This window comes from Phoxinus phoxinus (assembly GCF_949152265.1).
Source record: "Phoxinus phoxinus genome assembly, chromosome: 16".
NCBI lineage: Eukaryota > Metazoa > Chordata > Actinopteri > Cypriniformes > Leuciscidae > Phoxinus > Phoxinus phoxinus.
The window spans coordinates 20,907,123-20,934,014 of NC_136891.1; the positions used below are offsets into that span (position 1 = coordinate 20,907,123).

Genomic DNA, 26,892 nt, shown 5'->3' on the forward strand with positions numbered 1-26,892 from the left:
AGATTCAGGGCTCATAGCTACCAGTTGTTTAAGATTATTTTCAGGTAGTAGGCCTCCTCAGGCCTCCCTGAAGGTGAATTCACACTTACGGTGGCTATCAGGTAGTAGGCCTTACCAGGCCTCCCTGTAGGCAAGCCCAAAGGACAGGCAACTGGACAGCTAGCCTGACCTCTATCAGGTAGTAGGCCTCACCGGGCCTCCCTGAAGGCATGTTCTCACATAATGTGATTATCAGGTGGTAGGCCGCTCTGGGCCTCCCTAAATGTGAGCTCCCAAGTATCGTGGCTGCCAGGTAGTAGGCCTCACCAGGCCTCCCTGAAGGTAGTTCCCACATACTGTGGTTATCAGGTTACAGGCCTCACCAGGCCTTCCTGGTCATGAGCTCCCACATGCTGGGGTTATCAGGTAATAGGCCTCACCAGGCCTCCCTGAAGGTGAGTTCCCACATACTCTTTTTATCAGGTTACAGGCCTCACCAGGCCTTCCTGGTTATGAGTCTCCACATGTCAGGTTACAGGCCTCACCCAGCCTTCCTGAATGTGGGCTCCCACATATTGTGGTTATCAGGTTACAGGCCTCATCTGGCCTTCCTGGTTTTGAGCTCCCACACACTGTGGTCGCTAGGTTACAGGCCTCACCAGGTCTTCTTGGTCATGAGAGCTCCCACATACTGTGGTTATCCGGTTACAGGCCTCACCAGGCCTTCCTGGTCATGAGCTTCCACATGCTGGGGTTATCAGGTTACAGGCCTCACCAGGCCTTCCTGGTTATGAGCTCCCACATACTGTGGTTATCAGGTTACAGGCCTCACCAGGCCTTCCTGGTTATGAGCTCCCACATACTGTGGTTATCAGGTTGCAGGCCTCACCAGGCCTTCCTGAATATGAGCTCCCACTTACTGTGGTTATCAGGTAGTAGGCCTTGCCAGGCCTCCCTGTGAGTGGTTCCCCAACGATGCTGGGTTCTGGAAGCTAGTGGCCGCCTGCTATCAGTTCAGCTGGCCTCATTTGGCCGCTGCTAAAAGCGAGCTCGCGCCCTGGCTCAACTAAAGTGTTCGTCCTCTGCTACTGGTTCCCTCCCGGAACTTCTCTGCCTACAGCCTGGTTTCCTACCAGTCAGTCCATTGCTCCCCTCACTGAGGGTCTCTATGAGTGTTTGGACTCCTGAGTCTGGTCAGACGGTCGTAGGCCTCTCGTGAGGCCTCCCAGTTAGATCAGCCCCTAGGCCTTCACAGGCCTCCTCAGTGTTTCAAACACAAACACTGGGTAGATCCGTGGATCGAGTAGAGAAACTCCCCTCTCTAGCAAGGGTTTAAGGCACTATGCTGAGTCATACTCTCCGGGATATCCCGTCTCTGAGATCCGGGCTGAGGTTTCACTGCCAGCTTCGCAGTCCCTCGGGTTGGATGCCTTACCTAAGGCAAATGTCCAGAGGCTCTGTCTCCAGACAGACAGGAATTTGGCCAGACTGAAGTGTCCGACGTAGTGACACCAGGTCAGGCCGTCCTGGTGGCATTTCGGGTGGTATATTCCCCCGTATAGTGACTGGCTGGGGTTCCCTCGGGTTCCCTAGCCACATTCCCTAGAAGGGACCCCTTCTAAATTGAAGTTGTGGTCCTAGGCCTTTGAGCAGGCCCAGGTAGGCCTTCGGATTACATATTTGGAGTTCCTCCTGCTAGGCTTATAGCTTGGGCTATGACCGTAGGGAATGCTGTCACTGACAGCCCAGTGTGACCTGAGGGTGAGTGGTTCTTGCATTTCATTTTGAATTTGCTGGTTCTGACAGTTGTCACTGCCTCCTGGCATGCACTCCCCTCAGCATGGCGGAGTGGGTATATCGTTCCCCATAGCGTCGATGACGTATTGTTGAGTTCCCTTCGAAAGGGAACGTCTCAGGTTACAACTGTAACCTATGTTCCCTGAGAACAGGGAACGAGACAATACGTCTCCCTGCCATGCCTCGGGGCCTGCCTACCAAACAGTCCCTTCAGACGAAGGATGATTTGTCATGTTTGCAAGGCGCCCTTATATACTTCCAGGTCGCACGTTAATCATTCACGTAATGATTCACGGGCTGTCGCCGGTCAATGTGATTGCCGTGATTTGATTGTGATTTCAGACACCTGTCACGCCTGAGGCGTTCCCCATAGCGTCGATGACGTATTGTCTCGTTCCCTGTTCTCAGGGAACATAGGTTACAGTTGTAACCTGAGACGATTTACGCTTCTGAATGATACACATTCACTTCAAGCAAATAAAATGCTTTAATACGTTTTTTCCTGCATTACAAGATAATAAAACTGTTTTGTGTACATTTGCATAAGCATGGGTGTAAACATGATCTACAGTGCTATAAAAAGTATGCCAGCCTGCTAACTGCATCTAGTATTGTAAAAACACATTTGAACCAAAATAGACTTTTGAAAAGCTGTGCTTTTTTATATTTAATGAAGATATGCAACACTCCCTGGAAATGTAAATGCTGCCTAAAGCTGCTCTATGATTAGAATCAGTTGATCACAGCTTATTTGAGGCCATTTATACCAGAATCACAGAAAAGAGTCCCACGGGAGCAGGTGACCTGCCAAAAAACACCTACAGTAGGATTGTTCAAAAGAGCATCCAGAGAGCTGTAGTTTTCTCAGCAGAGATTCTGTTTGGGACATTGGCTTCTCAGTGAGACTTCATATATGATCTTATATTTCATATGTGTTTTAAAGTTATTTTATTGATGTACTATCAAGTGTCATTTTAGTTTTTCAGTCATTTTATTTACTTATTGGTTGGTTTTCTGAACCTTTGTGTGCAGATTTTTAAAAGTAAAATGTACTTATGGAATTAAGTAATATCTATTTAACTGAGTTAAGTAAAATTAACAAAGAAAATAAGTAACTGTAACAAAATGAACAACGCAAATAAGTAACTAACTTTGCCAGTTAAAATTTGTTGAGTAATTTCTAATTACCGGTTGTTTAAGTTTACTTTACAATACTCTGTTTCAAGTACATTTTACTCAAACAATAACACTAAATTAAGCCATGCTTTTGAAGCATTAATTCGATTAATTCTGCAGCCACATTTAAAATAATTTAATTATTAGCTTTTTATCAACTCACAAACCTATCTAGATGTCACTCAACAGCAACTTACTAAACCTAACAACAAAAGCAATGATAAAACAGTGAAAATGCAACTTTATTAATTATTCTCTCCCCAGTGCATGATGGGAACACCAGTATCAGAAAATTGAGTATACCTAATTTTATAACCTTGATATTTACAAGTCATAATGAAGGCCTGCTCTATTTATAGACAGTATAGAGTCATTTACACAATAATATGCCGAGTGAATTGATGTTCTGCTTTAACTGATGAGTTCATCAGTGATAATTTCAACACTTGTGTATGGTAAACTCTTTCTTCATTCTGAGTTGTGCAAGTGTTTAGATAATTTAGGGAAGATCCCCAAGTTCATTCCCCCACTAACTCCAACATGTTCATGTAGAACATTATCTGCACTCCATTCGAAATCATTCATCTGAGAGACTAAGTACACAGCATGAACATCAGAATGTGTGTGTGGTTTGAACTTTAGTTGCACCAGTATTTCATTACACATTTATCTGTTATCAGTGATTGGCTTGATTACAAAAGTGTATCGTATGTACTTTTATCATAAGCATATTATTCAAAAGAACCAGAGTAAACGCGTTTCTTTTTTCTTTCTTTTTTTTCACCATTCCTTTGTGGCTCTTTTGCAACAACATGTTTGGTTTCAATCAGTTAAAATGCTTAATGTTTACCTTGCTGAAGCTAGAAACATTCCAGTGTTATTAAAGGAGTCATGACATGACAAACCTTGTCTGTTGCCTGGCAAGTTAATAATAAAATTTAAAGAAATATCTGATTAACATGGCATTGGTAACGGAAGAGTTTACAGATGATATCATATATAAATAGTGATTATGACTGATGCATTTGTATTAAATTCCAAAGAGCTCCACTATCAGCCCTACAGTGGACACATGAAAATCAAGCATAGCGTCAGTTCTGGCAAGTCACTTTAGTCAAGCTTGCATCAGCTGACTGTCAGTTGATTCACGTCTACCTATAGGAATACTACGCCTATCACTGTATACATATATAAGCTTCTTCGGTATTATCAGCAGCTATCGCGTTTCTCAGGAGCTAATTCGCCTGTGGCTAAGCCACACCCTAGAATGTAGATTGACCAATCACAGCGCAGCCAAGAACGAGCTCCCACAGGTCCGACACTTTTTCACAGCGCTCCATTGACTTTAACACAGGCGTCTCATATTTTTGGTCTCGGCAGGCTATTACTGTCGTAGTTTTATCAAAAATATGGTTAAACGTTGTGTCTGGGGCATTTGTAACACAGATACGCGTTTCCCAGAGAGGTTGGAGGGGGGTGTCCGTTTTTTCCCTTCCCAAAACCGAAGTCAAATCCTGACAAGTGTCGTTTTTGGATTAAACTGTGTGGACGTCCTCACAGTCAGCGAAACCCCTCAAGGATCAACAAGCACACTTTTGTGCTCTAAGATAAATTTTGCTTTTAACCTTGTGAAGTTATACTAGTTAGACAGTTTTATGCTGTTTAGGTTATGATTTCGGTTCTCTACCCTAATTGTTGATACGCTAGCACACGCTGCTAATAAATACAACGTTATACTCGCGTAGTCCGTTTGCTTTGTAAATAATAACGATTATAGAAGTGAATAGAGACCTACCCAGGCCTATCATTTTCTGATATCATATGATTTCTTGTCACATAAACCCCATACTTTCATGTCTGTTGATTGTGTCACTGTTTTTCACTGTGTCACAGATATTTGGAATCACTTCCACAATGTTCTGCTGGTGAAGTATTCACAAGACCTGAACGGTGTAAATGTTGTGAGCGGGCCAATATTCGATAACAACTTTGATGGGAACTATGACTTAATGAACAAGGGAACACCGTAAGTTTGCAAAATAACCAATATTGATGGAGTGTGAAATATATACAAGCTGAACAGAGTACACAAATACATCCTAGCACTCTTTCACAAACAAAAATACAGTAATATTACTGTATAGGTAATTATAAATTACATTTTTAATAACAGTTTTCTGTTTGAATTTTAAAATTATGATCAAAGCTGATTTGGTGCTCTTATCATTATTCATTTTGAATTTGAATTGCTGAATTAATTAATTGTGAATTCATATTTTTGTGAATAGCGTGATATATATGTTCAGGGTACTTTGATGAATAAAAGGTTTATTCATTTATTTGTAACATTATAAATTACTTTACTTCGGCTTTTGATCAATTTATTGCATCCCTCCTGTACAGAAGTATACATTTCTTTCAAACTTTTGAAGCGGTAGTGTATAATTATTTTAGATTTACCTTATCCTAAATGACATGTAAAAACAACAATCTGGTTAATGGTCACATGGTCTCTTCCTGTCTAAGTGGGCGGTTCTTGGCCATAATGAGATGCAAAGTAGATCCAACTTTAAGCCACACGACAAAAATCTGATAATATGTGATGAGAAACATGTGTTTTATTGGGCCTAGTGCACCAGTTGTCAACAGGCTTTTGATCTGATGAGTTTGTTTCCTTATTGGTACCTCACAAACGGCCCATACTGCCCACTGGTGGCCAGATGTTTATTTCAAAATGCATAAGACTGTATACCTCCCTTCATCCATATGATCCCCTTCTGCTTTCAGGAACAAGACGCCCATCCCTACACATTTCTTTGTGATTCTTACAAGTTGTAAGAACTCGTCCCTTCCCGCCCGAGAGTGTGACGGCCCTCTAAATGCTGTGTCTTTCATTCTTCCTCATCGACCTGATCATCTGGAAACATGTCATGTATGTAATCAGCCATTCATGAACTAAACCACAGCGACCATAAGATTGTTCTGAGAAAGTAGTTGAGTAACTTGCTTGTTAGGTAACTTGTTAACTGTTTAACTTTCATGTTGCATTCGTGTGAACTTGAGACACTCAAGAGCACTAATGGACATGTAAAGTACTTGCTTATAATTTAAATACATTATTTTTATTTATTTATATATTTAAATACTTGACTTGCATGTTTTAGAAGAAATTACTAAGTATATTTTAGTGGACCATAAAAGCTTGTCAGTACATTCGGCAGTACACTTAAAAGTATTTTGTACACTTTCTTTTTTGTTTTACCGTTTATTTCTGCAGAATGGCACTGACTACTCATGGCTCCAGGACTGGGTTCAGCTACACGTGGCTCGAATCAGAGACGTCGAGCTTCTGACGGGCTTGAGCTTTTATCATGACCGGATATCTGTTGCTGAAACATTACAACTCAAGACCACACTCAAAACGTTTTAGGACCCTCATTTTACCGCATCTGCAGTGCAGGCCACAAAAGGTTCAGTCGCAATGGATTTTTTTTTCCAACATTGAAATGCAGCTGAGCTTTACCAGACTCTGAAACAAAGACACACGTTTATCCAGAGAGCCTTTGAACTCCTAAAATGGAAAAATTAAACCCTTTATGATCTCTGCTTTAATTTTTTATTCTCAGAGGCGATCTATTTATAACTGGGAAAGTACCGACTGAACTAGAAACTGCCCAGCAAGAGTTACTAAAGATCTGTTTTCCAAAAAACAAGAACTGTTTTTCAGCACATATGTTAGCAATTTGCGGTTAGACTTGATCCTGCATTCAGCCAGTTCAAAAGAAAAAATAGCTAAAAATAAACTTTATCAAGAGTTTTTGCGTAAACAATGGGAAAGCCACATTTTCCACAGGAATCACTCTCAAAGTGTCACTTGCGTTGTTTTATTAAATTGTTCTACAGCAAATGTTCTTTCCAGCTGTTTGTAACATGTCCAAGCCAATTCAAGATTTATTTACTCTAGTGTAATAGTGGCTTTTCCTCCCCCTTCAGTCCAGAAAGCAGAATTACATCAACAATTGAAGGCATTTATGTCACCTTTTTTCTGATGACTTTATTTATTCACTCTCTCAGGTCAGTTTTTAGATTACTAAATCTGGATCAACATTCTTATTACATTTGTATGTTACTTTTGTTATTCAAGGTTTACAATGTGTAAGCAGCGATTAGCATGTTGTAGGTTGTGTCTTTTGGTGAATAATGATTTAATATTTAATATGTATTTTGTTTGTGCGGTTTGTTACAATTCAATGTCATTAAGCATCACTGTCAATATTATTCACTTCAATAAGATTTTGACTGCATTATGGACCTATACATTTCTTATAAAAATTACCTACTAATATTCAGAAGTTAGTTATTGATCATTCTATTCAGCAAAAGTGCATTTAAATTGATCAACAGTGACTGTAAATACATTCATCATTTTACTAAAGATTTCTATTTCAAATAAATGGTTTTCTTTTCAACTTATAATTAGAAGACATGTTTCTTGATCACAAAATATATTTTTTTAGAATGATTTCTGGAGGAGCATGTGACTGAAGAGTGGCGTTGATTACAGTGTATGCTGAAAATTTAGCTTTTAAATTGTAAAATATATTAATAATTTATCATAATTAAATATAAAACGGTATAATATTTCACAATATTACCATTTTTACTGTATTTTTGATCAATAAATTCAGCCTTGGTGAGCAGAAGAGACTTCTTAAAAAAAACAATAATTCCATACTTTTAAAATGTTAGTGTGTATACACTACTCTTGAGTATAAAAGGGCACCTGTGAAAAACGTCATCCACTTCTTGCCTAAAGGAGATGTGTGCATTCTCCTTCTCAGGTAACCACATGCGTAACCTGAGACGTTCCCTTCCGAAAGAGTGCGCTATGGGGAACATGCTGAAGGGATGAGTGCCCTATTGGCAGACAGCCCTGAAGAGTGGAGTCCTCAAGCAAGAGGCCTAGCAATGCTCTAACCCAAGGGCAGTACCAAGAAATATAAGGGTGTATTCACACCTGGAAAGTCCGCTAGTTCACTTGCTTTGGTCCGGACCAAATACAATGTTGATCTTGTTTTTGTTTGGTACGGTTCGCTTTCACACTCAAGCAGGGAAAAGCAGGAAGTGCAAAAACATCTCTCTCTCTCTCTCTCTCTCTCTCTCTCTCTCTTTTATCCATTAATTTTTTTTTACTTTCAGTCTATGATGGTTAAATTTAGTAGTAAATCCGCGAATCACATATGTACCGAACAGTGGGGCAGCTGGTCCGTACGGATCAAAGATCAACTGCGATCCATCGCAACACTAATGTATAGGCATTTCATCACCCCAAATTACATAGTAAAAATCTGACCCTGTCAAAAAAGGTGCAGTGCTTTATGCAATTGGGTCGGTTCATGTTCACACCGTAAACGAACCGTACCAGAGTTCGTTTGGAACCGTACCGAGACCACCTCTTCAGCTGGGTCTCGGTTCGGTTGTTTGGTCCGCACCCGAGTGCGATTGCTGTATTCACACCTGCTCAAAAGATCCGCACCCAAGGGGGGAAACGAACTTGAGTTCGATTCAATCGAACCAAACAAGGCAGGAGTGAATACACCCTAAAAAAGGAGCTATAAATTCAATCTAACTGGCCCTCGGAGCTCCGCAGAGTGGAGGTCTCAATACAATGAGGCCTAGCAACACCCCACACTAGGGTCAGTAGCCAAGGAGACTCCCAGAGGGCCTACCACTCGCAATTACTACCCTAACCAGAGCTCAGGGGAGTGGAGGCCTCAATAAGATAACTCTCTCTAGCGAGAGGAGGCCTAGCAAACGCTCGCAGTAGCCAATGAGGCTCAAAGAAAGACTAACCACTTAGCCTATGGCGGTGCTCATAGGACAAATACACTACGTCCTATGCCTGTCAAGGAAGCTACATAACAGGGCTAGCAGTCTGATACAATAATGGACGGAGGTCAAAGGAGCAGAAGCCTCTAATAAAAGAGAGGAGGCCTAACACAATGCTCTAGTTCAAGAGCAGTGACTAAGTAGCTCACAGAGAGCCTAACAACTTAGCCCCAGACTGAGCTTGGAGGAGGGAGGCCTTATGATGAGGATGAGAGAGAGAGAGAGAGAGAGAGAGAGAGAGAGAGAGAGAGAGAGAGAGAGAGAGAGAGAGAGAGAGAGAGAGAGAGAGAGAGAGGCCTAGCTACATCCAACTTATGTCAGGGAGGGCCAAAGAAAGTCTAGCAACATCCAAATTATGTCAGAGAGGCCCAAAGAAAATCTAGCAACTTCACACTAATATAACAGATGGAGCTCAGGGGAGTGAATAAACAATAGTTTAAAGTACTCCCAATCTCAGTAGCCATATCACCCTGTAGCCCAAGACTGGTTGCCCACTGAAGGTAAGCAGGGTTGAGCCTTGTCAGGACCTGGATGGGAGACCTCCTGAGAAAACCAGGTTGCTGCTGGAAGAGGTGTTAGTGAGGCCAGCAGGGGGCGCTCACCCTGTGGTCTGTGTGGGTCCTAACGCCCCAGTAGAGTGATGGGGACACTATCCTGTCAAAGAGCACCGTCCTTCGAATGAGACGTAAAACCGAGGTCCTGACTCTCGAGGGTCATTAAAAATCCCATGGCACTTCGCGTAAAGAGTAGGGGTGTAACCCCGGTGTCCTGGCCACATTCCCTCCAATGGCCCTTACCAATCCTGGCCTCCTAATAAATCCCATACACTGAACTGGCCCTATCACTCTCTCTCCTCTCTCCACCTATAGCTGGTGTGTGGTAAGCGCACTGGTGCCGTTGTACTGTGGCTGCAGTTGTATCATCCAAGTGGATGCTCCACACTGGTGGTGGTTGAGGAGAGATCCACTGATATGATTGTAAAGGGCTTTGGGTGTACGGTACATAGTACATATGAAAGCGCTATATAAATGACTCATGCATTCATTCATTCATTCAACCTATATGCACCAGAGGAGCCTCAGGAAAAGAGCCTACAACTTAGTGCTACTGCCCAATTCTGGCTCAGAGAACGGAGGCCTCAATATACTGACTCTCTTAGACAAGAGGCGGCCTAGCTATGTTTTATACTCAGGGCAGCTCCAAGGAGGCTCAAAGAGACCCTACAACTCGAAATTAAAAAAGGGTTGAGCTTCGGGGGAACAGTAGGCCTAACAACACTTTATCAAAAGAACAGCCGAGGAGGCTCAAGAGAGCCTAACAACTTAGCATTGTTACCCTGTCAAGATCCCATCAAGGAGGCACATAATGCGCCTAAGAACTCGATGCTGCCCCAGGCGAAGCACTGAGGAGCAGTTTCTATAAAAGCAGTAGCTAAAGAGGCTCAAAGGGAGCCTAACAGTTTGACAACACTGCCTCACAGGAAGATTCTCACGAGAAGAAGCCTAACAATGCGGCAGACCTAAGCAATAGCTAATGCCTAGTTCACACTACAGGATTTTAAGCCCGATTTAAGCCCGATTTGCAAATCGTTGAGCTCGCCGTCAGGTCGGGTTGTTATCGCGTGCAAATCGCGGGGGATTAGCGGCCGATGAACGCTCGCCAATCTGTTAGTATGAAAGAGCCAACAACGCATCAAAGACGCCTCACGGACGCGTCGCGGAGCCCAGAAAAATATCTAGCATGCTAGATATCTGGAGCTGTCGCACGACTCAACCACATGTGATGTCATGAGCTACATCCAATCAGAGCAAGGCATGGGTTGAGGTCACTGGGAAAATACCGTTTATATACTGTCTATGGGATTTTTTTTTTTTTTTTTCAGAGCAAATCATCGCGCAAACAGTTTGCAGCACTAATTTCTTTCTGACGTCCATATTCAAACAAAGACTCGCGTGTTGTGCACTTGTGTTCTTCTTCGCTGGGTAGTGGCGCGCGTGCTGTATTGCGTCATTTCCGGTTCGTTTTATCGCGTGATTTCTTCGTGATAAAACGTGGTTTGTAGACAAGATAGAATCGTTGGCTGACAGAGTTGTTGTCACCTCGTGTAGTGAGTTACCTCCTGTTGCGGATCAATCACGTTGTGTCGTGTGGTGTGAACAGCTCAACAACTTGAACACTCCTGATTTCACAGAGAGCAAGTCATGTAGTGTGAACTGCACAGTTCAGCCCAACGTTTTAAAATCCTGTAGTGTGCACTTGCCTTTAGGTGGCTCAGAGAGCCCAAAACAGCTTCCTAAGGAGGCTTGATGGAGCATAATCAACTCGTGCTGTAAGAAGGTGAAGCTTAAAAAGAGCAGAGGCTAAAATAACTCTATAGCGAGAGGAGGCCCATGGCGCTTCCTAAAGGCAGTGGCCAAAGAGGCTCCAAAAGCCTGACAACTCAGCACCACTGTGTGGTGGAGCTCTGCAGACAGAGACCTCAACATAACAATTCTCTAAAGCCAGAGGAGGCCCAGCAACGTCCTTTACTCAGAACAGCATACCAGGGAGGCTTACAGAAGCCTCGATTTCAGTCTCTTACTCGCCTCTGCTGAAGCGGGTCCTGAACCACAAGGTACAGATGGCTGTTTGCGACGTCAAAAACACCAGCCATTTCAAATCGTGTTTTTGAGACCGTTTTTGCTTCATTGCAGTTTTAAAGTGGCTTTTTAAAAAATATATATTGTTGTCTGAGGTCAACTTATGACGTTTGCTTGTTTTTTACATTCCAAAAGTAATAGGCTATTACCCTGGTTTTGAGCCTAGCTCCTGAAACGCTCGTTTTTTATTGGCGTGCCACATTGAAGACTTGGAAGTAAACCCCACTGCTATGATTGGATAACAGTTTTGCATATTATAACGAGTTCCATGTAATGCTCCGAATCGGTGGGCGGGGCTAAACAGGCGGTTTTGAAGTAGGCGTCGATCTTCTTCTGCGGAGGCGGTGTTTGATACCCTTTTCCGTCATAGATCCCCACTTCGAAAAACCTGTCGTTCGCTGTGCCTGGTGTCAATAAAAGCTTTTATTGGACTAACAAGGAAGTTTTCAGTTCTGAAACTTACAGGATATTCTTATAGCATGATGAGCTTTTATATGTCAAAAGCTCAAGAAAAATTTGATTTCTCAGTTCATCACCCCTTTAAAGCATATTAGAAACACCACATAGATGTATAGACAACATTAAAAACTTGATTTTTACCAGAGGGGGACTTTAATATTTGAAACCAAAAATCAAACGTCATAATCAAAATTAGAAGTTATGAACAAGCAGGAAATTTTTTTTTTTTTTGCTGTCAAGTGTAAAGAAAACCATAAAACAGGAAAGGATATCACAGAGAGGACCCCTGTAGACCTTCATGTTTGTATTTAAAGGCTGGTAGGTCATAATCAAAAATGTAACTGATTAAGATCATCAAGGTAAAAAAGCTTGTTAGAAAAATTCTAAATGAAATGCTGTAATCATAATCTGGTTTATTATTTAATTGATTGCATGTGCAGCTTCAAACTATCTCTTTAAAGATGAGAATCAGATTGTGGCCTTGCACAGCACTCTTGCAATGAAGATACTGTCGTGCCCGTTTATTTCAGTTTCACAGACCTGTCATCATCGTGTGAACAGGAAGGAAGTGGAAAATGACGACCAGCGTCGAGTCTTCATATAGAGTTGAGATTGCAGATCTTTGAGCTGTCACATCTCACCAGCTGGAAGGTAAGCTTGCATGCAATATTTCATCGGGACACATCAATGTAGCGATTATTATTACAAGCAGTTTTATTATAGGTTATAATTATAGGTAGAGTAAAGTTTATAACGTATGTTAGCAGCAAGGTATGAAGTGTTTTAGAGAAGTACATGGATGTTAGTAAACATTTTAATTTTGTCAGATCTAAATAATATTGCTGTCTTAGTACTTTGAGCTTGCAATGAAGACGATGTATTTTCGAGGCTGCAAATGTTAATGTGTCCAAAGACATTAGTTAAATGTGGAATATGTTCAAAACTATGATTTTACCGAATTTGACAACATTAATATTTCATTCTGCTTAAAGATTATTTAGAAAATCATGAGGTTAGTTGATTGTAATACTATAATAAGAGTAAGAACAAAAATCATATTTTTGGGTCCTTAATTTGCAACAAAAAACCCGCTGTGATTTTAAGGGATGCATGTAGCTCAGTTAAACGAATTGGACCATCAATTTAGTTTTGTTTGTCTAGTGTTTGGCAATTCAAATAAAGGGATGCCAAACTAAAGGGCATTCGGTCTGTGTGAACCAGATTGTCCACTCTTCTCACAACTATGCATATAACAGATACTTGTGGCATTTGTTAGATAAACCCTTTCCTGGAAGTGGCTCTCGCAGCAAAAGCCCTTCACGTTGAGCCGTCGAGACCAGGCATTGTGGGTTCCCGCATAACCCCATCCATTGCATTCACCAGATATGAGTACAACGAAGTGACTTCACGTAAATGAGCTCATGAAGAGGGTGGGAAATGACAGCAGACTCACCCCCCACTCCTCTGAATTCCGTGTAGGGTCTTTTGACTCAGTTTCATCACTGCTGGGTCGTCCCACACATTGCCAGAATGACATCATTTCAAAAATTAGCTTTTTGATTTGGCTTTTAGTTTTGTTATCTGGTGTGTTTTTAACTAGGGCTGATAATCTTTTATCATTTCATTGATATAATGATTAATTAGAAAAAAATGCAATATTTTTAATCAATCCAGCTAACAGTGAAAGTTAAAAGTTCTAAACAAACATTCTTCCAGGAGCATTAACAGAATGTTCATTCAAAGTTCTGGTGTTTAATTATGTTCTCAAAACATTAGTACAAAAATATTATTTATACATCCTTCTTGGAAGGGTTTTTTTTTCTGAAAAGTTTTAGTTGGCCGTTCGTGTAACATAAATTTTAAGTATCCCACAATGTTTGCAAAATTATTAAATGGAATGTTTCCTTAATGTTCTCATAGGCTAATCAAGAAAAAGGTTTTAAAAAAACTGGATGTTTTGAGAACATTCAGAAATTACGTTTTTATAACCTAATGGGAATGTTAGTAAAACATTAGTAGACCGTTTGTAGACTGTAGTAGACGTGACCGTAGTAGACATTAGTAGATTGTTCTTGACCGTTAGTAGAAGTTGGTAGACTGTAGTAGAACATTAGTAAACAAAGATTGTAGTATACTATTAATAGACTATTGTAGACTGTTAGTGTAGACTGTAGTAGACATTAGTAGACAGTAGAAGTTAATAGACTGTAGTAGACATTAGTAGACAGTAGATGTTAGCAGACTGTAGTACACACTAGTAGACAGTAGATGTTAGCAGACTGTAGTAGACAGTAGAAGTTAGTAGACATTAGTAGACAGTAGAAGTTAGTAGACATTAGTAGACAGTAGACGTTAGCAGACTGTAGTAGACTGTAGTAGACAGTAGACGTTAGCAGACTGTAGTAGACATTAGTAGACAGTAGACATTAGTAGACAGTAGACATTAGTAGACAGTATAAGTTAGTAGACAGTAGATTTTAGCAGACTGTAGCAGACATTAGTAGACAGTAGACATTAGTAGACAGTATAAGTTAGTAGACAGTAGACGTTAGCAGACTGTAGTAGACATTAGTAGACAGTAGACATTAGTAGACAGTATAAGCTAGTAGACAGTAGATTTTAGCAGACTGTAGTAGACATCAGTAGACAGTAGACATTAGTAGACAGTAGACGTTAGAAGACTGTAGTAGACATTAGTAGACAGTAGACATTAAGAAGAGAGTAGACATTAGTAGACTAGACAGTAGACATTAGTAGACAGTAGACGTTAGCAGACTGTAGTAGACATTATTAGACTGACGTTAGTATACAGTAGTAGACTGTAGTTGTAGACTGTAGTAGACAGTAGACGTTAGCAGATTGTAGTAGACATTAGTAGACAGTAGACATTAGTAGACTAGACAGTAGACATTAGTAGACAGTAGACGTTAGCAGACTGTAGTAGACATTATTAGACTGACGTTAGTATACAGTAGTAGACTGTAGTTGTAGACTGTAGTAGACAGTAGACGTTAGCAGATTGTAGTAGACATTAGTAGACAGTAGACATTAGTAGACTAGACAGTAGACATTAGTAGACAGTAGACGTTAGCAGACTGTAGTAGACATTAGTAGACAGTAGACATTAGTAGACTAGACAGTAGACATTAGTAGACAGTAGACGTTAGCAGACTGTAGTAGACATTAGTAGACAGTAGACATTAGTAGACTAGACAGTAGACATTAGTAGACAGTAGACGTTAGCAGACTGTAGTAGACATTAGTAGACAGTAGACTGTAGTAGACATTAGTAGACTGTAGACTGTTAGGTAAGATGTTTGGTTTAGTAGAATAAGTTGACATGTAGTTGCAAAGTTAAGTTAGAACTATGTTATTAGCAAGATTTCTGATTTATTGGCCACTATAGGGAAATAGGGAACCATATGGACGGAGTATGTGCTGTATTTTGTGCTGCCTGTATTGGTATGCCCCACTGAGCGTTAGATTTAGGAATAGACCATGTTTTTTATGTTTTCACTGTATGTTGAAAACTAGTCAAATTATTATGTTTTCTCATGAGAATGGCAAATAGCATGAGAAATAGCAGCTTGGGCTGCATTGACTGTGAACTTATTGTTAACTCATTGCATTTGTTTTAAATGAAATTAATTGTTCTAAATTGAATACATTATTTTATATTTATTCAACACGTTAATCGATGGAAAGCCAAATAAAAACACCCCAACATTTTGGTCATTGAACATTTTTTCAGAATCTAAGCAGAGTGGCGTCTTCTGAACCGAACTGAACTGAACTGTGGACAGAAATGAAACTCGAAGAGGAAAGCTGGGAAAACCGACACTATCAACTCTGCCCTATGGATCTCGGATTGTTCCAGGCTCTGGAGAGAGAACGAGTCCTGGAGGTTCTTCAGAGAGACAAAGCACTTCGAACCATTGAAGCCGACAGAATCAGGTCCGAAAATGGTTCTGTTGAACGTCCTAATTCTTCCCTATGTTCCCAGACGGCAACATAGTGTCGGCCTAGATCCACGCGTGTGGGCCGGATCTGGGCCGACGCTATGTTGCTGTCTGGGTTTCTAGAACGTTTATTTTGTTAGTGTGCAAAAAAATGCATTGTACTATATAAAAATAACATTTCAAACATTTTTTTTAGGAGGCTAAAGGTAGAACTTCAGGGTATCTATCATCAGGGTGCCAAGACCATTACTCGTCCGTATGGCCAGAGATCGTGTGCGAGATGTCAGCGGCCTCTAGGGAAGTTCTGGGACTGTGGTTCGGTGTGCTGTGGATGCAGTCACCGCATCTGTAGCCGCTGTCGGGTTGTCCGGTCCGCCATAGAGTGGAAGTGCACCATGTGTCACGCATTCAGGTAAAAACAATACATCACTCACGGGTTAATATAACACCTTCCAATCGAATTTGGATCTAAGATGTCCCTAATTTGGACTCCCTGCCAAATGACGGTATTACTCCCGTTGTTAAAGCCGTTACCTGATTGCCTAACGCCACCCCATCTAATCCTAAACCTGCCTATAATGGGGATTTAAGGGGGGGGGGGGGGGGGGGGGACTTAAAAAATCACATTTGCAAAGTGCATAGGCTTTCTAGCTTTAATAGTAGGCTACTATAGCAACATTTTAGTCAAGTACAGTCCGTTTTCACTCACATTTGGAACATTTAACACATTAACCTACGAACTTCCTGAACTACAAAGAATGCAGCTCTACTGTGTGTGTGTGTGTGTGTGTGTGTGTGTGTGTTTCCATTCGTGGTAAAACCGCTGAAATTGTGTGTCCGCCAGCTTGTCTGCGCTGACAGAGGGCACGACTCTGTCCTGCTATGCGCTGCAAAAGGCCTTGATGATCTAAAACATACAAAATATCGATGTATCTCTTATGTTTACCAAAGAGCCGAGACACACAGAATCTGTATTACATGCTTTTTTTTCTGAACTTCCTTTTTCACACACCAACGCATGCGCACACCATAAACATCTCGCAGCTGATTCCATAAAAACCAACACAACTAGTTTACTTCATAATAGTAGTCCCCTTGATTTTCCCTAGCAGTGTGTAAATAAATTATTTTAGTTAATTATGTGAACACAACAGTATCATATTTTCTATGCTGGCCTATACCCTTTTCGTTTTATGAAGTAATACTCAATGCTCTGCCATCTGTATTTGCTCATAGCTTTTCGATTTAGAGTTGTTTACGGTCCCACAAATACTTGAATGGGCCACATAAATGTTTCTAGCCGAGGATACACTGTACGTTACGTCATCGACCATTTTCCGTACTTCTGACGCCCCTCTGCTGGCGCTGGTTCTGAACATGTGTCCGAAATTATTAAACCATATTCAAAGCTTTAGTAACACTTTACAATAAGGTCAATTGTTAACAATAGTTAATGCAATCCAACATTTTTTTTTTTTACAGCTTTTATCAACCTATTAATGTTAGTTAAAAGAATATTCACTTAAAAATGAAAATTCTGTCATCATTTACTCACTCTCAAGTTTTGTCAAACCTGTATGAATGGATAGTTGATGGACCCTATTGACTTCATAGTATTTTTTTCCTACTATGGAAGTCAATGGGGTCCATCAACTGTCTGGTCATTCTTCAAAATATCTTCCTTTGTGTCCAACAGAAGAAAGAAACTCATACAGGTTTGAAACAACTTGAGAGTGAGTATATGATGGCAGAATAAAACATTTTAAGTGAACTTTTCATTTAATAAAATGTTCATATTCAGATTATTAACTGATGTTAATAGTTTTATGTGTTAGGTCAATTCTGAGATTAATATTAGCCAAGAATAATAATTGCTGTAAAAGTATTGTTCATTTTTAGTTCACGTGAACTAATGTAGTTAACTAATATTAACTAATGAAACCTTATTGTGAAGTGTTCAAGCTTTAGATAGATGTTTTTTTTTATGATTCTTTTTTTTTTCCAGGGAATTTAAGATCAAATCTGGTGACTGGTTTCTGGAGCAGCAAGCAAAGAAATATACGGATATCAAAGGTTTGTCTGCTTTAATTAGCTAAGAGGAACAATAACTGATGATAATTGTGTTGAGTAAACTAAATTTACACTGAATTTACAATGAATTATATGAGCACTGAACACTTTTTCACGGCTCACTGTGATGTCACATGACTTATTTGTCACAAGGTCATGTTATATTGTGAAAAATACCTGCCAACTTTACATTTATGCCTATTTAATAATGAGTTAAATCATAATTTACAATTTAAATAAATAATTTTCAAATAAAAACAAAATTTTAGATAATAAAAAAATATTTTATATATTTAAAAAAAAAAATCAATTAGGCTATTAAAAAAGATAATATATTTTATCAACCGGCACCAGAGAACTGTGAACATAATGTTTTGTTAAATTATTTAATGATTAACTTCATATTTCAAGACATGCGCATCAGGTAAACCTGGGAATTCCTGTTGTACTATAAATATAAGCAATCTACGTTCACAACACTGCATGTGTACTATTTGCGCATGATGATTTGTGTTAATAAACTTAGTACCATCCCAATCAAATGTCAATATTAATACATGAATGCTGTCTTTTTGTGTTTCTAGAAAACGGTCATGAGACCACCGGAGACAAACTATTACAGTCTTATCAACGGCTCAGGTTGGAGAACATAATAATAACCACCTTTACTTCACGACAGTTCTTTAATCAATCATTTGAATGTTTTATTAATTTTGTTATTTGGTTTTAGCTTCATTGCAGTCGTGCCTCCAACTCCTCCTCCCTTTAAAGAAGTCAAGTCATTTAACAAATCAGAGGTGAAAACAATAAAATGTATCATTATTTTTTCTTTGTTTCTTCATCACCTTATAATTTGTTTGTGTGCATTTGCCATATAGGAACCCAAAACATCAAAGCCATTTACGAAATCTATGGAGAACCTTATGATGTCTGTCAGTGCTCACATAAGAAGTAAGAGAACAAAACTAGAACCTTTTCATGGTAGTTGTTCATTGACATTGTAATAACTCTGAGATCCCCAAAAGTGTCTACAACTGCCTGATCCAGATGTGTTTGTCTTTTCCTGATGCTTTTCCAGAGCTCTCCAAGTCTCAGAATGATTTGAGTGTGGAAGCCGGTCAGCTGACTGTGAATTACGGGCGCTTGAACTCGAGACGCAAGAGCCTTTCAGAGGGCGCCCTCGACAGAGCCTGCAATGTGAGAGATGGACCTTTTCATAAACTTTTGATATTGAATTGAAAGATGTTTGGCATTAGTGTGACTCGTCCTAATCGATTTTGTTCCCTCACAGCTGTGCAAAGCACCCAGTCTTCCCGATCTTTCCCAGAACGCCAAATCCTCGGAGCAGTACGCATCATCAAGCTCAGTTTACCTGACAGATGACGACGTTTCATACACATCCGCATACAGCGATGAGCACAGGGTGTGTATTCACATACGGTTTTCGGTTTAATCTGATAACAAGTGCAGAGCTTTCAGTAAAAAAAAAAAATCCTCTGTAGTCTGCAAAACTCTGCAAGATAGCCTTTTATGGCATCAACGTTAAATAGATAACAGGCTTATGTTGAAAATTATATATATATATATATATATATATATAAAGATAATTTAAATGAAATATGAATTGATTCCAAGACATGTTTGTACAGGACAGCAACAGCAGCACAGGAATGGATTGTGGGTTCTTTGAAAACAGTGTGACTGGAGAAATAGAGGTTGCCTTTGGGTACAACAACAGGACGTCCTGTTTGGAGATAACTATCAAAGCCTGCAGAAATCTGATGTTTGGAGATATGAGGAAGAAATGTCATCCGTAAGTTGTTTTGACAGAGTGCGGGTTTTGCCGTTTATTACAATAAATGTTAGGAGAACATCGTTGCTGTAACATATTTTGCTCATATACTGTACAGTTGGTCTGATAAGAAATGTCGTTTCTTTCTGAACAAACAGGTATGTAAAGGTCCGTTTGCTTCCGAAGAAATATCACAATAATAAGATGAAAACAGCAGTCAGGAGGGGAAATAACCCGGTTTACAATGAAACGTTTACAGTGAGTATTTACAAGAAGTTACTGGTGAACTTTGATTTTAAAAAAAATCAACAATAAAGGGTTATATTAGTATCATCGAGATACTAAATAGTTTTATTTTGAATTAATTTCTATTTTTTATACTTTCCTTTTTTATTGTAATTTTAGTTAAAGTTTTAGTAATTTAGTTCTGTATTTAGGTCATTTTTTAGCATATGCCTATAGTTTTGTTTATAATTTTGTATTTCAGTTTTATAATTGTTTTAGTACATCAAATTAAACTAACTGAAGACATTTTCCCAACCAGTTAAACATTTATTTTTAAATAAAAAGTGATTTATTTTATTTCAGTTAATGTTTATTTTATTTCAGGAATCAAAAATATTTTTGTTTTTATTTTTGTTTCATTTATAACCCTGCAATGAAAGTGTATTTTAAAGGGGTGAGATAAACAAACATTATTGGTTAGAGTCAAGTGAAGTCAAGTTCACAAACCGATACTGAGTGAGCAAAATATTTTTTGTTAAAGTTCACAACCAATCAAAGTAATTAAAAAGCCTTTGCTCTGAATTATTTGTGGTCCGCCATCTTGTGTCAAACAGACAGTATTGCAGTTCATTGTTCTCATTGGTTGTTGTGTTGGTAAATTTAAAATGTAAAAGTTGCAGTTAAAAATTATTCACTATTTAATTGTGACATTTAACCTACATTATTATTATTTTTTTATTATTATTATTCTTATTATTTTAACATAAATATATATTGCATTTTTTTTAAGTGGCCTGCCTGGTTATGGATTGAGGTTTGTAATGGGGTTTATGAGTGGAGATAGTGAGCGCAGTGTTCCTCATGCAGGTGTTGTGTTTGCAGTGTGCACTTGAGCGCAGTGTTCCTCATGCAGGTGTTGTGTTTGCAGTGTGCACTTGAGCGCAGTGTTCCTCATGCAGGTGTTGTGTTTGCAGTGTGCACTTGATTGCAGTGGTCCTCATGCAGGTGTTGTGTTTGCAGTGTGCACTTGAGAGCAGTGGTCATCATGCAGGTGTTGTGTTTGCAGTGTGCACTTGAGCGCAGTGTTCCTCATGCAGGTGTTGTGTTTGCAGTGTGCACTTGATTGCAGTGGTCCTCATGCAGGTGTTGTGTTTGCAGTGTGCACTTGAGAGCAGTGGTCATCATGCAGGTGTTGTGTTTGCAGTGTGCACTTGAGTGCAGTGTTCCTCATGCAGGTGTTGTGTTTGCAGTGTGCACTTGAGCGCAGTGTTCCTCATGCAGGTGTTGTGTTTGCAGTGTGCACTTGAGCGCAGTGTTCCTCATGCAGGTGTTGTGTTTGCAGTGTGCACTTGAGTGCAGTGTTCCTCATGCAGGTGTTGTGTTTGCAGTGTGCACTTGAGCGCAGTGTTCCTCATGCAGGTGTTGGGTTTGCAGTGTGCACTTGAGCGCAGTGTTCCTCATGCAGGTGTTGTGTTTGCAGTGTACACTTGAGCGCAGTGGTCCTCATGCAGGTGTTGTGTTTGCAGTATGCACTTGAGCGCAGTGTTCCTCATGCAGTTGTTGTGTTTGTAGTATGCACTTGAGTGCAGTGTTCCTCATGCAGGTGTTGTGTTTGCAGTGTGCACTTGAGCGCAGTGGTCCTCATGCAGGTGTTGTGTTTGCAGTGTGCACTTGATTGCAGTGTTCCTCATGCAGGTTTTGTGTTTGCAGTGTGCACTTGAGCGCAGTGTTCCTCATGCAGTTGTTGTTTGCAGTGTGCACTTGAGTGCAGTGTTCCTCATGCAGGTGTTGTGTTTGCAGTGTGCACTTGAGCGCAGTGTTCCTCATGCAGGTGTTGTGTTTGCAGTGTGCACTTGAGCGCAGTGGTCCTCATGCAGGTGTTGTGTTTGCAGTGTGCACTTGAGTGCAGTGTTCCTCATGCAGTTGTTGTGTTTGCAGTGTGCACTTGAGTGCAGTGTTCCTCATGCAGGTGTTGTGTTTGCAGTGTGCACTTGAGTGCAGTGGTCCTCATGCAGGTGTTGTGTTTGCAGTGTGCACTTGAGAGCAGTGGTCCTCATGCAGGTGTTGTGTTTGCAGTGTGCACTTGAGTGCAGTGGTCCTCATGCAGGTGTTGTGTTTGCAGTGTGCACTTGAGTGCAGTGTTCCTCATGCAGTTGTTGTGTTTGCAGTGTGCACTTGAGCGCAGTGTTCCTCATGCAGGTGTTGTGTTTGCAGTGTGCACTTGAGTGCAGTGGTCCTCATGCAGGTGTTGTGTTTGCAGTGTGCACTTGAGGGCAGTGGTCCTCATGCAGTTGTTGTGTTTGTAGTGTGCACTTGAGTGCAGTGTTCCTCATGCAGGTGTTGTGTTTGCAGTGTGCACTTGAGTGCAGTGGTCCTCATGCAGGTGTTGTGTTTGCAGTGTGCACTTGAGTGCAGTGGTCCTCATGCAGGTGTTGTGTTTGCAGTGTGCACTTGAGGGCAGTGGTCCTCATGCAGGTGTTGTGTTTGCAGTGTGCACTTGAGCGTGAGCAGCTGGTCAGCAGTGTGGTTAAAGTCTCAGTCTGGCACTCCAGAGGACTCAAGCGCAAGCTCTTCCTGGGTGAGACTTTCCTCCGTCTGGCAGACTTCAGTCTGGAGAAGACACACACTCAACGCTCGGTCTGGAACACACTCGGCCCAAAGGTAACATCAATCATTATCGCATTACAACTTTATCAAATGATTTGCTTGATTTATTTATATATATATATATATATATAGAGAGAGAGAGAGAGAGAGAGAGAGAGAGAGAGAGAGAGAGAGAGAGAGAGAGAAACAGAGAATAAACATATATAAAGTACAGTTTCTGTCTTTTAAAGTCAAATCAACTTGGTTTTACAAGTTATTCATACTTAAATTATATTAAGCTGGAAAAAACTTGTTATAGCTTATAAAAAAGTGGAAATTGCTTAGATTATTAAAGTAATGTAAAAAGTGATGTTGCCATGACTAATTTGTACTGTTATAGATGCATGTAATTATGTATAATGCATGTGAATTATGTATAATTCACTGTTACTATAGAAACTACATGTATGTGTAAAAAGGACAATAAATAAAGTGTAATCGATAATTGAAGTACGTTTTACAACAAAAATATAATTTGAGTTGTTCTACGTTGCAAAATGTTATGGTTAATTCAGTGTGTTACTGCCAATGTGTAATTATTTGTGAGATTTTCTTGAAATTTCTTGGAAAGTCAATCCTATACCTTTTTTTTCCCAATGAAATTGCTAGTTAGGCTCTGTTATGAAATTAAATTACTCATCAGAATATATCAGTCGTGAAAGCACTGTATAAAAAAAAATAAAAAAAAATTAAAATCATTAAATTAAATTAAAAAATAAGTTAATAAATATTAATGTTTATTAACCAATCAAGTAACAGCAGAGTTGATCAGGAGCAGTAAATATTGCAGATGCTTAATAACACCCAATTGAAACCATATGCGAGCAAATTATTGTCCTCGAAAGTGAAGTTAGCACATCGGTTGATGTGAACTCCATGTGGGAGTTCATGTATGGTGAAACAAAAACAAGTAAAAGGAAGTAAAATAGATTGGCAGGAAGTGTAAAGAACAAATGAACATGATCATGCAAACGTGTGCTCATGTTCTGAGGTGAATGATCAGATCTGAAACACGAGGCTTGTTCTTTCACAGCAGAGACATTCACTAGGTGGCGATGTGGAGCTGTTCCCTTCAGATCTGCTGCTGCTTAACGCACAACTACAGTTCCTGACACACACTGACGGTACGGTCTCACACACACACACACACACACACACACACACACACACACACACACACACACACACACACACACACACACACACACACACACACACACACACACAGGGACTATGACTGTGTGGATTAGAGAATGACAAATATACTGCCTTTCCTGCTGAAAACAAACAAACAAAAACAAAAAGCTTTTCTTCAGCAGGGTTTTATGGGCTTTTCATGTCATTTATCTTCCAATGGTCATACTATTGTCTTATCAAATATAAATTTGGCCTATTTCAAAATGAAAACACTTGTAATGAATCTATCTATCTACAGACACTTTGACGGGATCTGCAGGACAGCTCAAAGTTGTCATCACTGATGTGTGGAAGCTCTCGGTCTCAAAAACAGCTTACATCGAGGGGTGAGTCCACAAAATAGAACAATGTGTGAAGTTTGCACACATAAAATATCAAATTTAACTGCAAATTATGAAAGATTCCCACCTTTAATAATCATTAGAAAGACATTCATTGAGTATAATTTCTCATAGATTCCTGGACATTGATTAGCATGCTAACCAAATCAACTTTGCTAAGGCACATGTAAACAGGATTATTTTTTATTCCGCAATGTTCAATTTTAACATTTTTTTTTTTTTTTTTTTTTTTTTTACATATTTTTCAGCCACTTTTTATTGTTTTACTGCGTCCTTCTGGAATGAAAGTATTCATTTATGTCAACAAAAATCTTACTGACCAGTGTATGGATAGATATGATATGAATATGATATTGGTAGTGTATGGATTATGAATCTCTCCAGGATATATTAGTCATATGGGCATGTGTGGCACATGAGTTGGTGTCAGTTGCAGTAATTGTGTGTGTTCTCTCTCGCCAGGGTTCTTCATCTTCCCGGAGAGAGAGAGCTGGTGCAGAGAACTGCACTGAAGAAGACTGATGCTCTCCAGATGAGCTTCAGAGTCTCACTTCAGGAGCTCCAGCAAGCCAACCTGCAGATCAACCTGTGGGAGAAACACACCTTCAGCCTCGCTGACCGCTTACTGAGATCAGCACGGCTGGCCGGCGGTGAGACACGCACGCACGCACGCGCACGCACGCACGCACGCACGCACACACACACGCACGCACACACACACACACACACACACACACACACACACACACACAATTTACCACAAGTTGAACTCCTAAAAAAGCACATGATGAATTTAAAATGAAGTACTCTTTTAGCTAAATTTGGGGTCACTGATTATTTTTTTTTTTCAACCTTTATTCAGCAAGGATGCATAAAATTGATCAAAATTGACAGTTAAGACCGTTATAATGTTACAAAAGATTTTTATTTCAAATAATTGCTGTTCTTATAAACACTCTATTGAATTCTGGAAGCACGGTTTCAAAAAAATAAATAATAATTAAGCAGCACAACGGTTTTCAACATTGATAATAATAGGAAATGTTTCTTGAGCAGCAAACCAGAATATTAGAATGAGTTCTAAAGGATCATGTGACACTGAAGACTGGAGTAATGATGCTGAAAATTCAGCTTTGCATCACAGGAATAAATTACATAATAAAATAGAAAACATCTATTTTCAAATTGTAATATTTCAGTTTTTCCAGTATTTTTGATCTTACAAAAACAAAGAAATGTTATCGACCCCAACATTTGAAATGGCAGTGCACATTCACATGATCTCAAGATTCCAGATATATCATCTTATGTTTGATGTCAGCATTTGAATGTGTTTCTGTGGATCTATAAATGAGCACCAGACTTCTCTAAAAATACTCTGTCTGCACACACACACAGGCTTGAATGTCACTCCGTCTGCTTCTTTCAGCAGAATCCTCATGGCAACGCCTCCAGCAGTCGCCAGGAGAGTGGCATGACTTCGTTCTTCCACTTCATGCAACGGTCAGCACAAACATGAGGTCATAACTGAAGAACGTGGACCCTTTCCATCGACCCACAGATCCTGGCATGTGCTCACAAGAGGCCACAGAATCCTGTGAACATTCTCATTCCCATCTCTTGCATCCTATTACATCAGACATGAACAGTTTTGATGTTTTATTTCATGTAAAATGTATAAATTATTTCATAAATTAATAAACTGAATACATCTACAAAGATATGGTATTATACACTGACTGAACTACTTAAATAAGACACACAGATTTGTTGTTCATAGATCTTTATTTCTAATATAATAAACACCTTTTGGGGGAAAATAAATAAATCCAGTTGTTGTGAAGCTCAATGATACTTATATTACTACTGCTTTATACAATAAGAACTATTTTCTGTCATACACATATAGGCTTTTCACACGTCATATTGTTAACCAGGGGTCAACTAGTTCTTACAATGGGTTAGTAGCTTGTATGCCATTGTAACCACGACTCAGCTACATAATCCAGGTTGGGTTGAATGTGAACGCAAAATAAGATATTTGAAGAATGTTGGTCCCCATTGACTTCCATAGTATCGGAGAGGGAAATACCATGAAGTCGATGGGGACCAGAAACTGTCTAACATTCTTTAAAATATCTTATTTTGTGCTCAACAGAAGACAAGAAACTCAGGTTTGGAACAACTTGGTGAATAAATGACAGAATTGTCATTTTTGAGTGAACGATCCCTTTAAGCCCTGCAGTGTTTGGTAGTGTGAAAAGCTTATTTGTATATGATGTCAATATTTAAAACAAGCGTTCAAATAGCTGAGTGATTAAAAACCAGCTGATTTTGATAATGAAAACTCAATTAATGAATTAACAGTGACTAAGTTAGTAATAACGTTAGCATCATTTGGAGGAAACAAATACATTTAAGCCCTAATAACTTGCCAAGTAGCAGGAAGAAAAAAAGATGCGACAAAAACAAATATAATACTTTCCTATTTTTATGAAAGTGGCACTGCATGGTTACAGGCATCATAGAAACAATTGACTAAATCGTAAGTCATATTTGCCCATTGGTATATAACCCAAAATGCTGAATGTCTAAAACTGTTCTAGTGTGATCCCTCCAGCAGAATAAAGGTGTATTTAACACTACCTGATTTGTGCTATTTTTAAGTTTTAATTAAAATATAAAGAGCCGCTAGTAAGTCAGTGAAAACGGTCCAAAACTTA

General features: G+C 39.7%; 2 protein-coding genes across 6 annotated transcripts in view; both read left to right on the plus strand.

Moving 5' to 3' along the window:
• The window catches only part of enpp1 (ectonucleotide pyrophosphatase/phosphodiesterase 1), a 62,994-nt gene extending 55,566 nt beyond the window's left edge, over positions 1–7,428 (plus strand). For both annotated transcript variants that reach the window (XM_079639116.1, XM_079639115.1), the window contains exons 23-25: positions 4,846–4,978; positions 5,740–5,884; positions 6,230–7,428. In XM_079639116.1, the coding sequence (XP_079495242.1) occupies positions 4,846–4,978; positions 5,740–5,884; positions 6,230–6,382 (431 nt within the window). In that variant the 3' untranslated portion in view covers positions 6,383–7,428. The remainder of the gene's footprint in view (positions 1–4,845; positions 4,979–5,739; positions 5,885–6,229) is intronic.
• A 5,044-nt stretch (positions 7,429–12,472) lies between these two features.
• On the plus strand, positions 12,473–26,500 carry sytl3 (synaptotagmin-like 3). Of its 4 annotated transcripts, none has more exons than XM_079584751.1 (16): positions 12,473–12,590; positions 15,691–15,893; positions 16,095–16,310; positions 17,904–17,971; positions 18,553–18,607; positions 18,699–18,765; positions 18,847–18,919; positions 19,047–19,165; positions 19,260–19,391; positions 19,618–19,781; positions 19,919–20,018; positions 22,476–22,646; positions 23,665–23,755; positions 24,067–24,154; positions 24,632–24,819; positions 25,602–26,500. In XM_079584751.1, the coding sequence occupies exons 2-16, from the start codon at positions 15,745–15,747 to the stop codon at positions 25,694–25,696; spliced, it is 1,776 nt and encodes a 591-aa protein (XP_079440877.1). In that variant the 5' UTR covers positions 12,473–12,590; positions 15,691–15,744; the 3' UTR covers positions 25,697–26,500. The 4 variants fall into 4 exon arrangements, with proteins under 4 accessions (XP_079440877.1, XP_079440879.1, XP_079440876.1 ...); XM_079584753.1 differs by having other exon boundaries at positions 23,668–23,755; XM_079584750.1 differs by having other exon boundaries at positions 25,599–25,832.
• The last annotated feature ends 392 nt before the right edge of the window (positions 26,501–26,892 follow it).

Bases quoted from the DNA above. Each gene is read 5' to 3' on its own strand.
- sytl3 (XM_079584750.1), top strand. From the start codon at position 15,745: ATGAAACTCGAAGAGGAAAGCTGGGAAAACCGACACTATCAACTCTGC. The intron at 17,972-18,552 runs GTTTGTCTGCTT...TTGTGTTTCTAG, and splicing joins GAAATATACGGATATCAAAG to AAAACGGTCATGAGACCACC. The intron at 23,756-24,066 runs GTACGGTCTCAC...ATCTATCTACAG, and splicing joins GTTCCTGACACACACTGACG to ACACTTTGACGGGATCTGCA.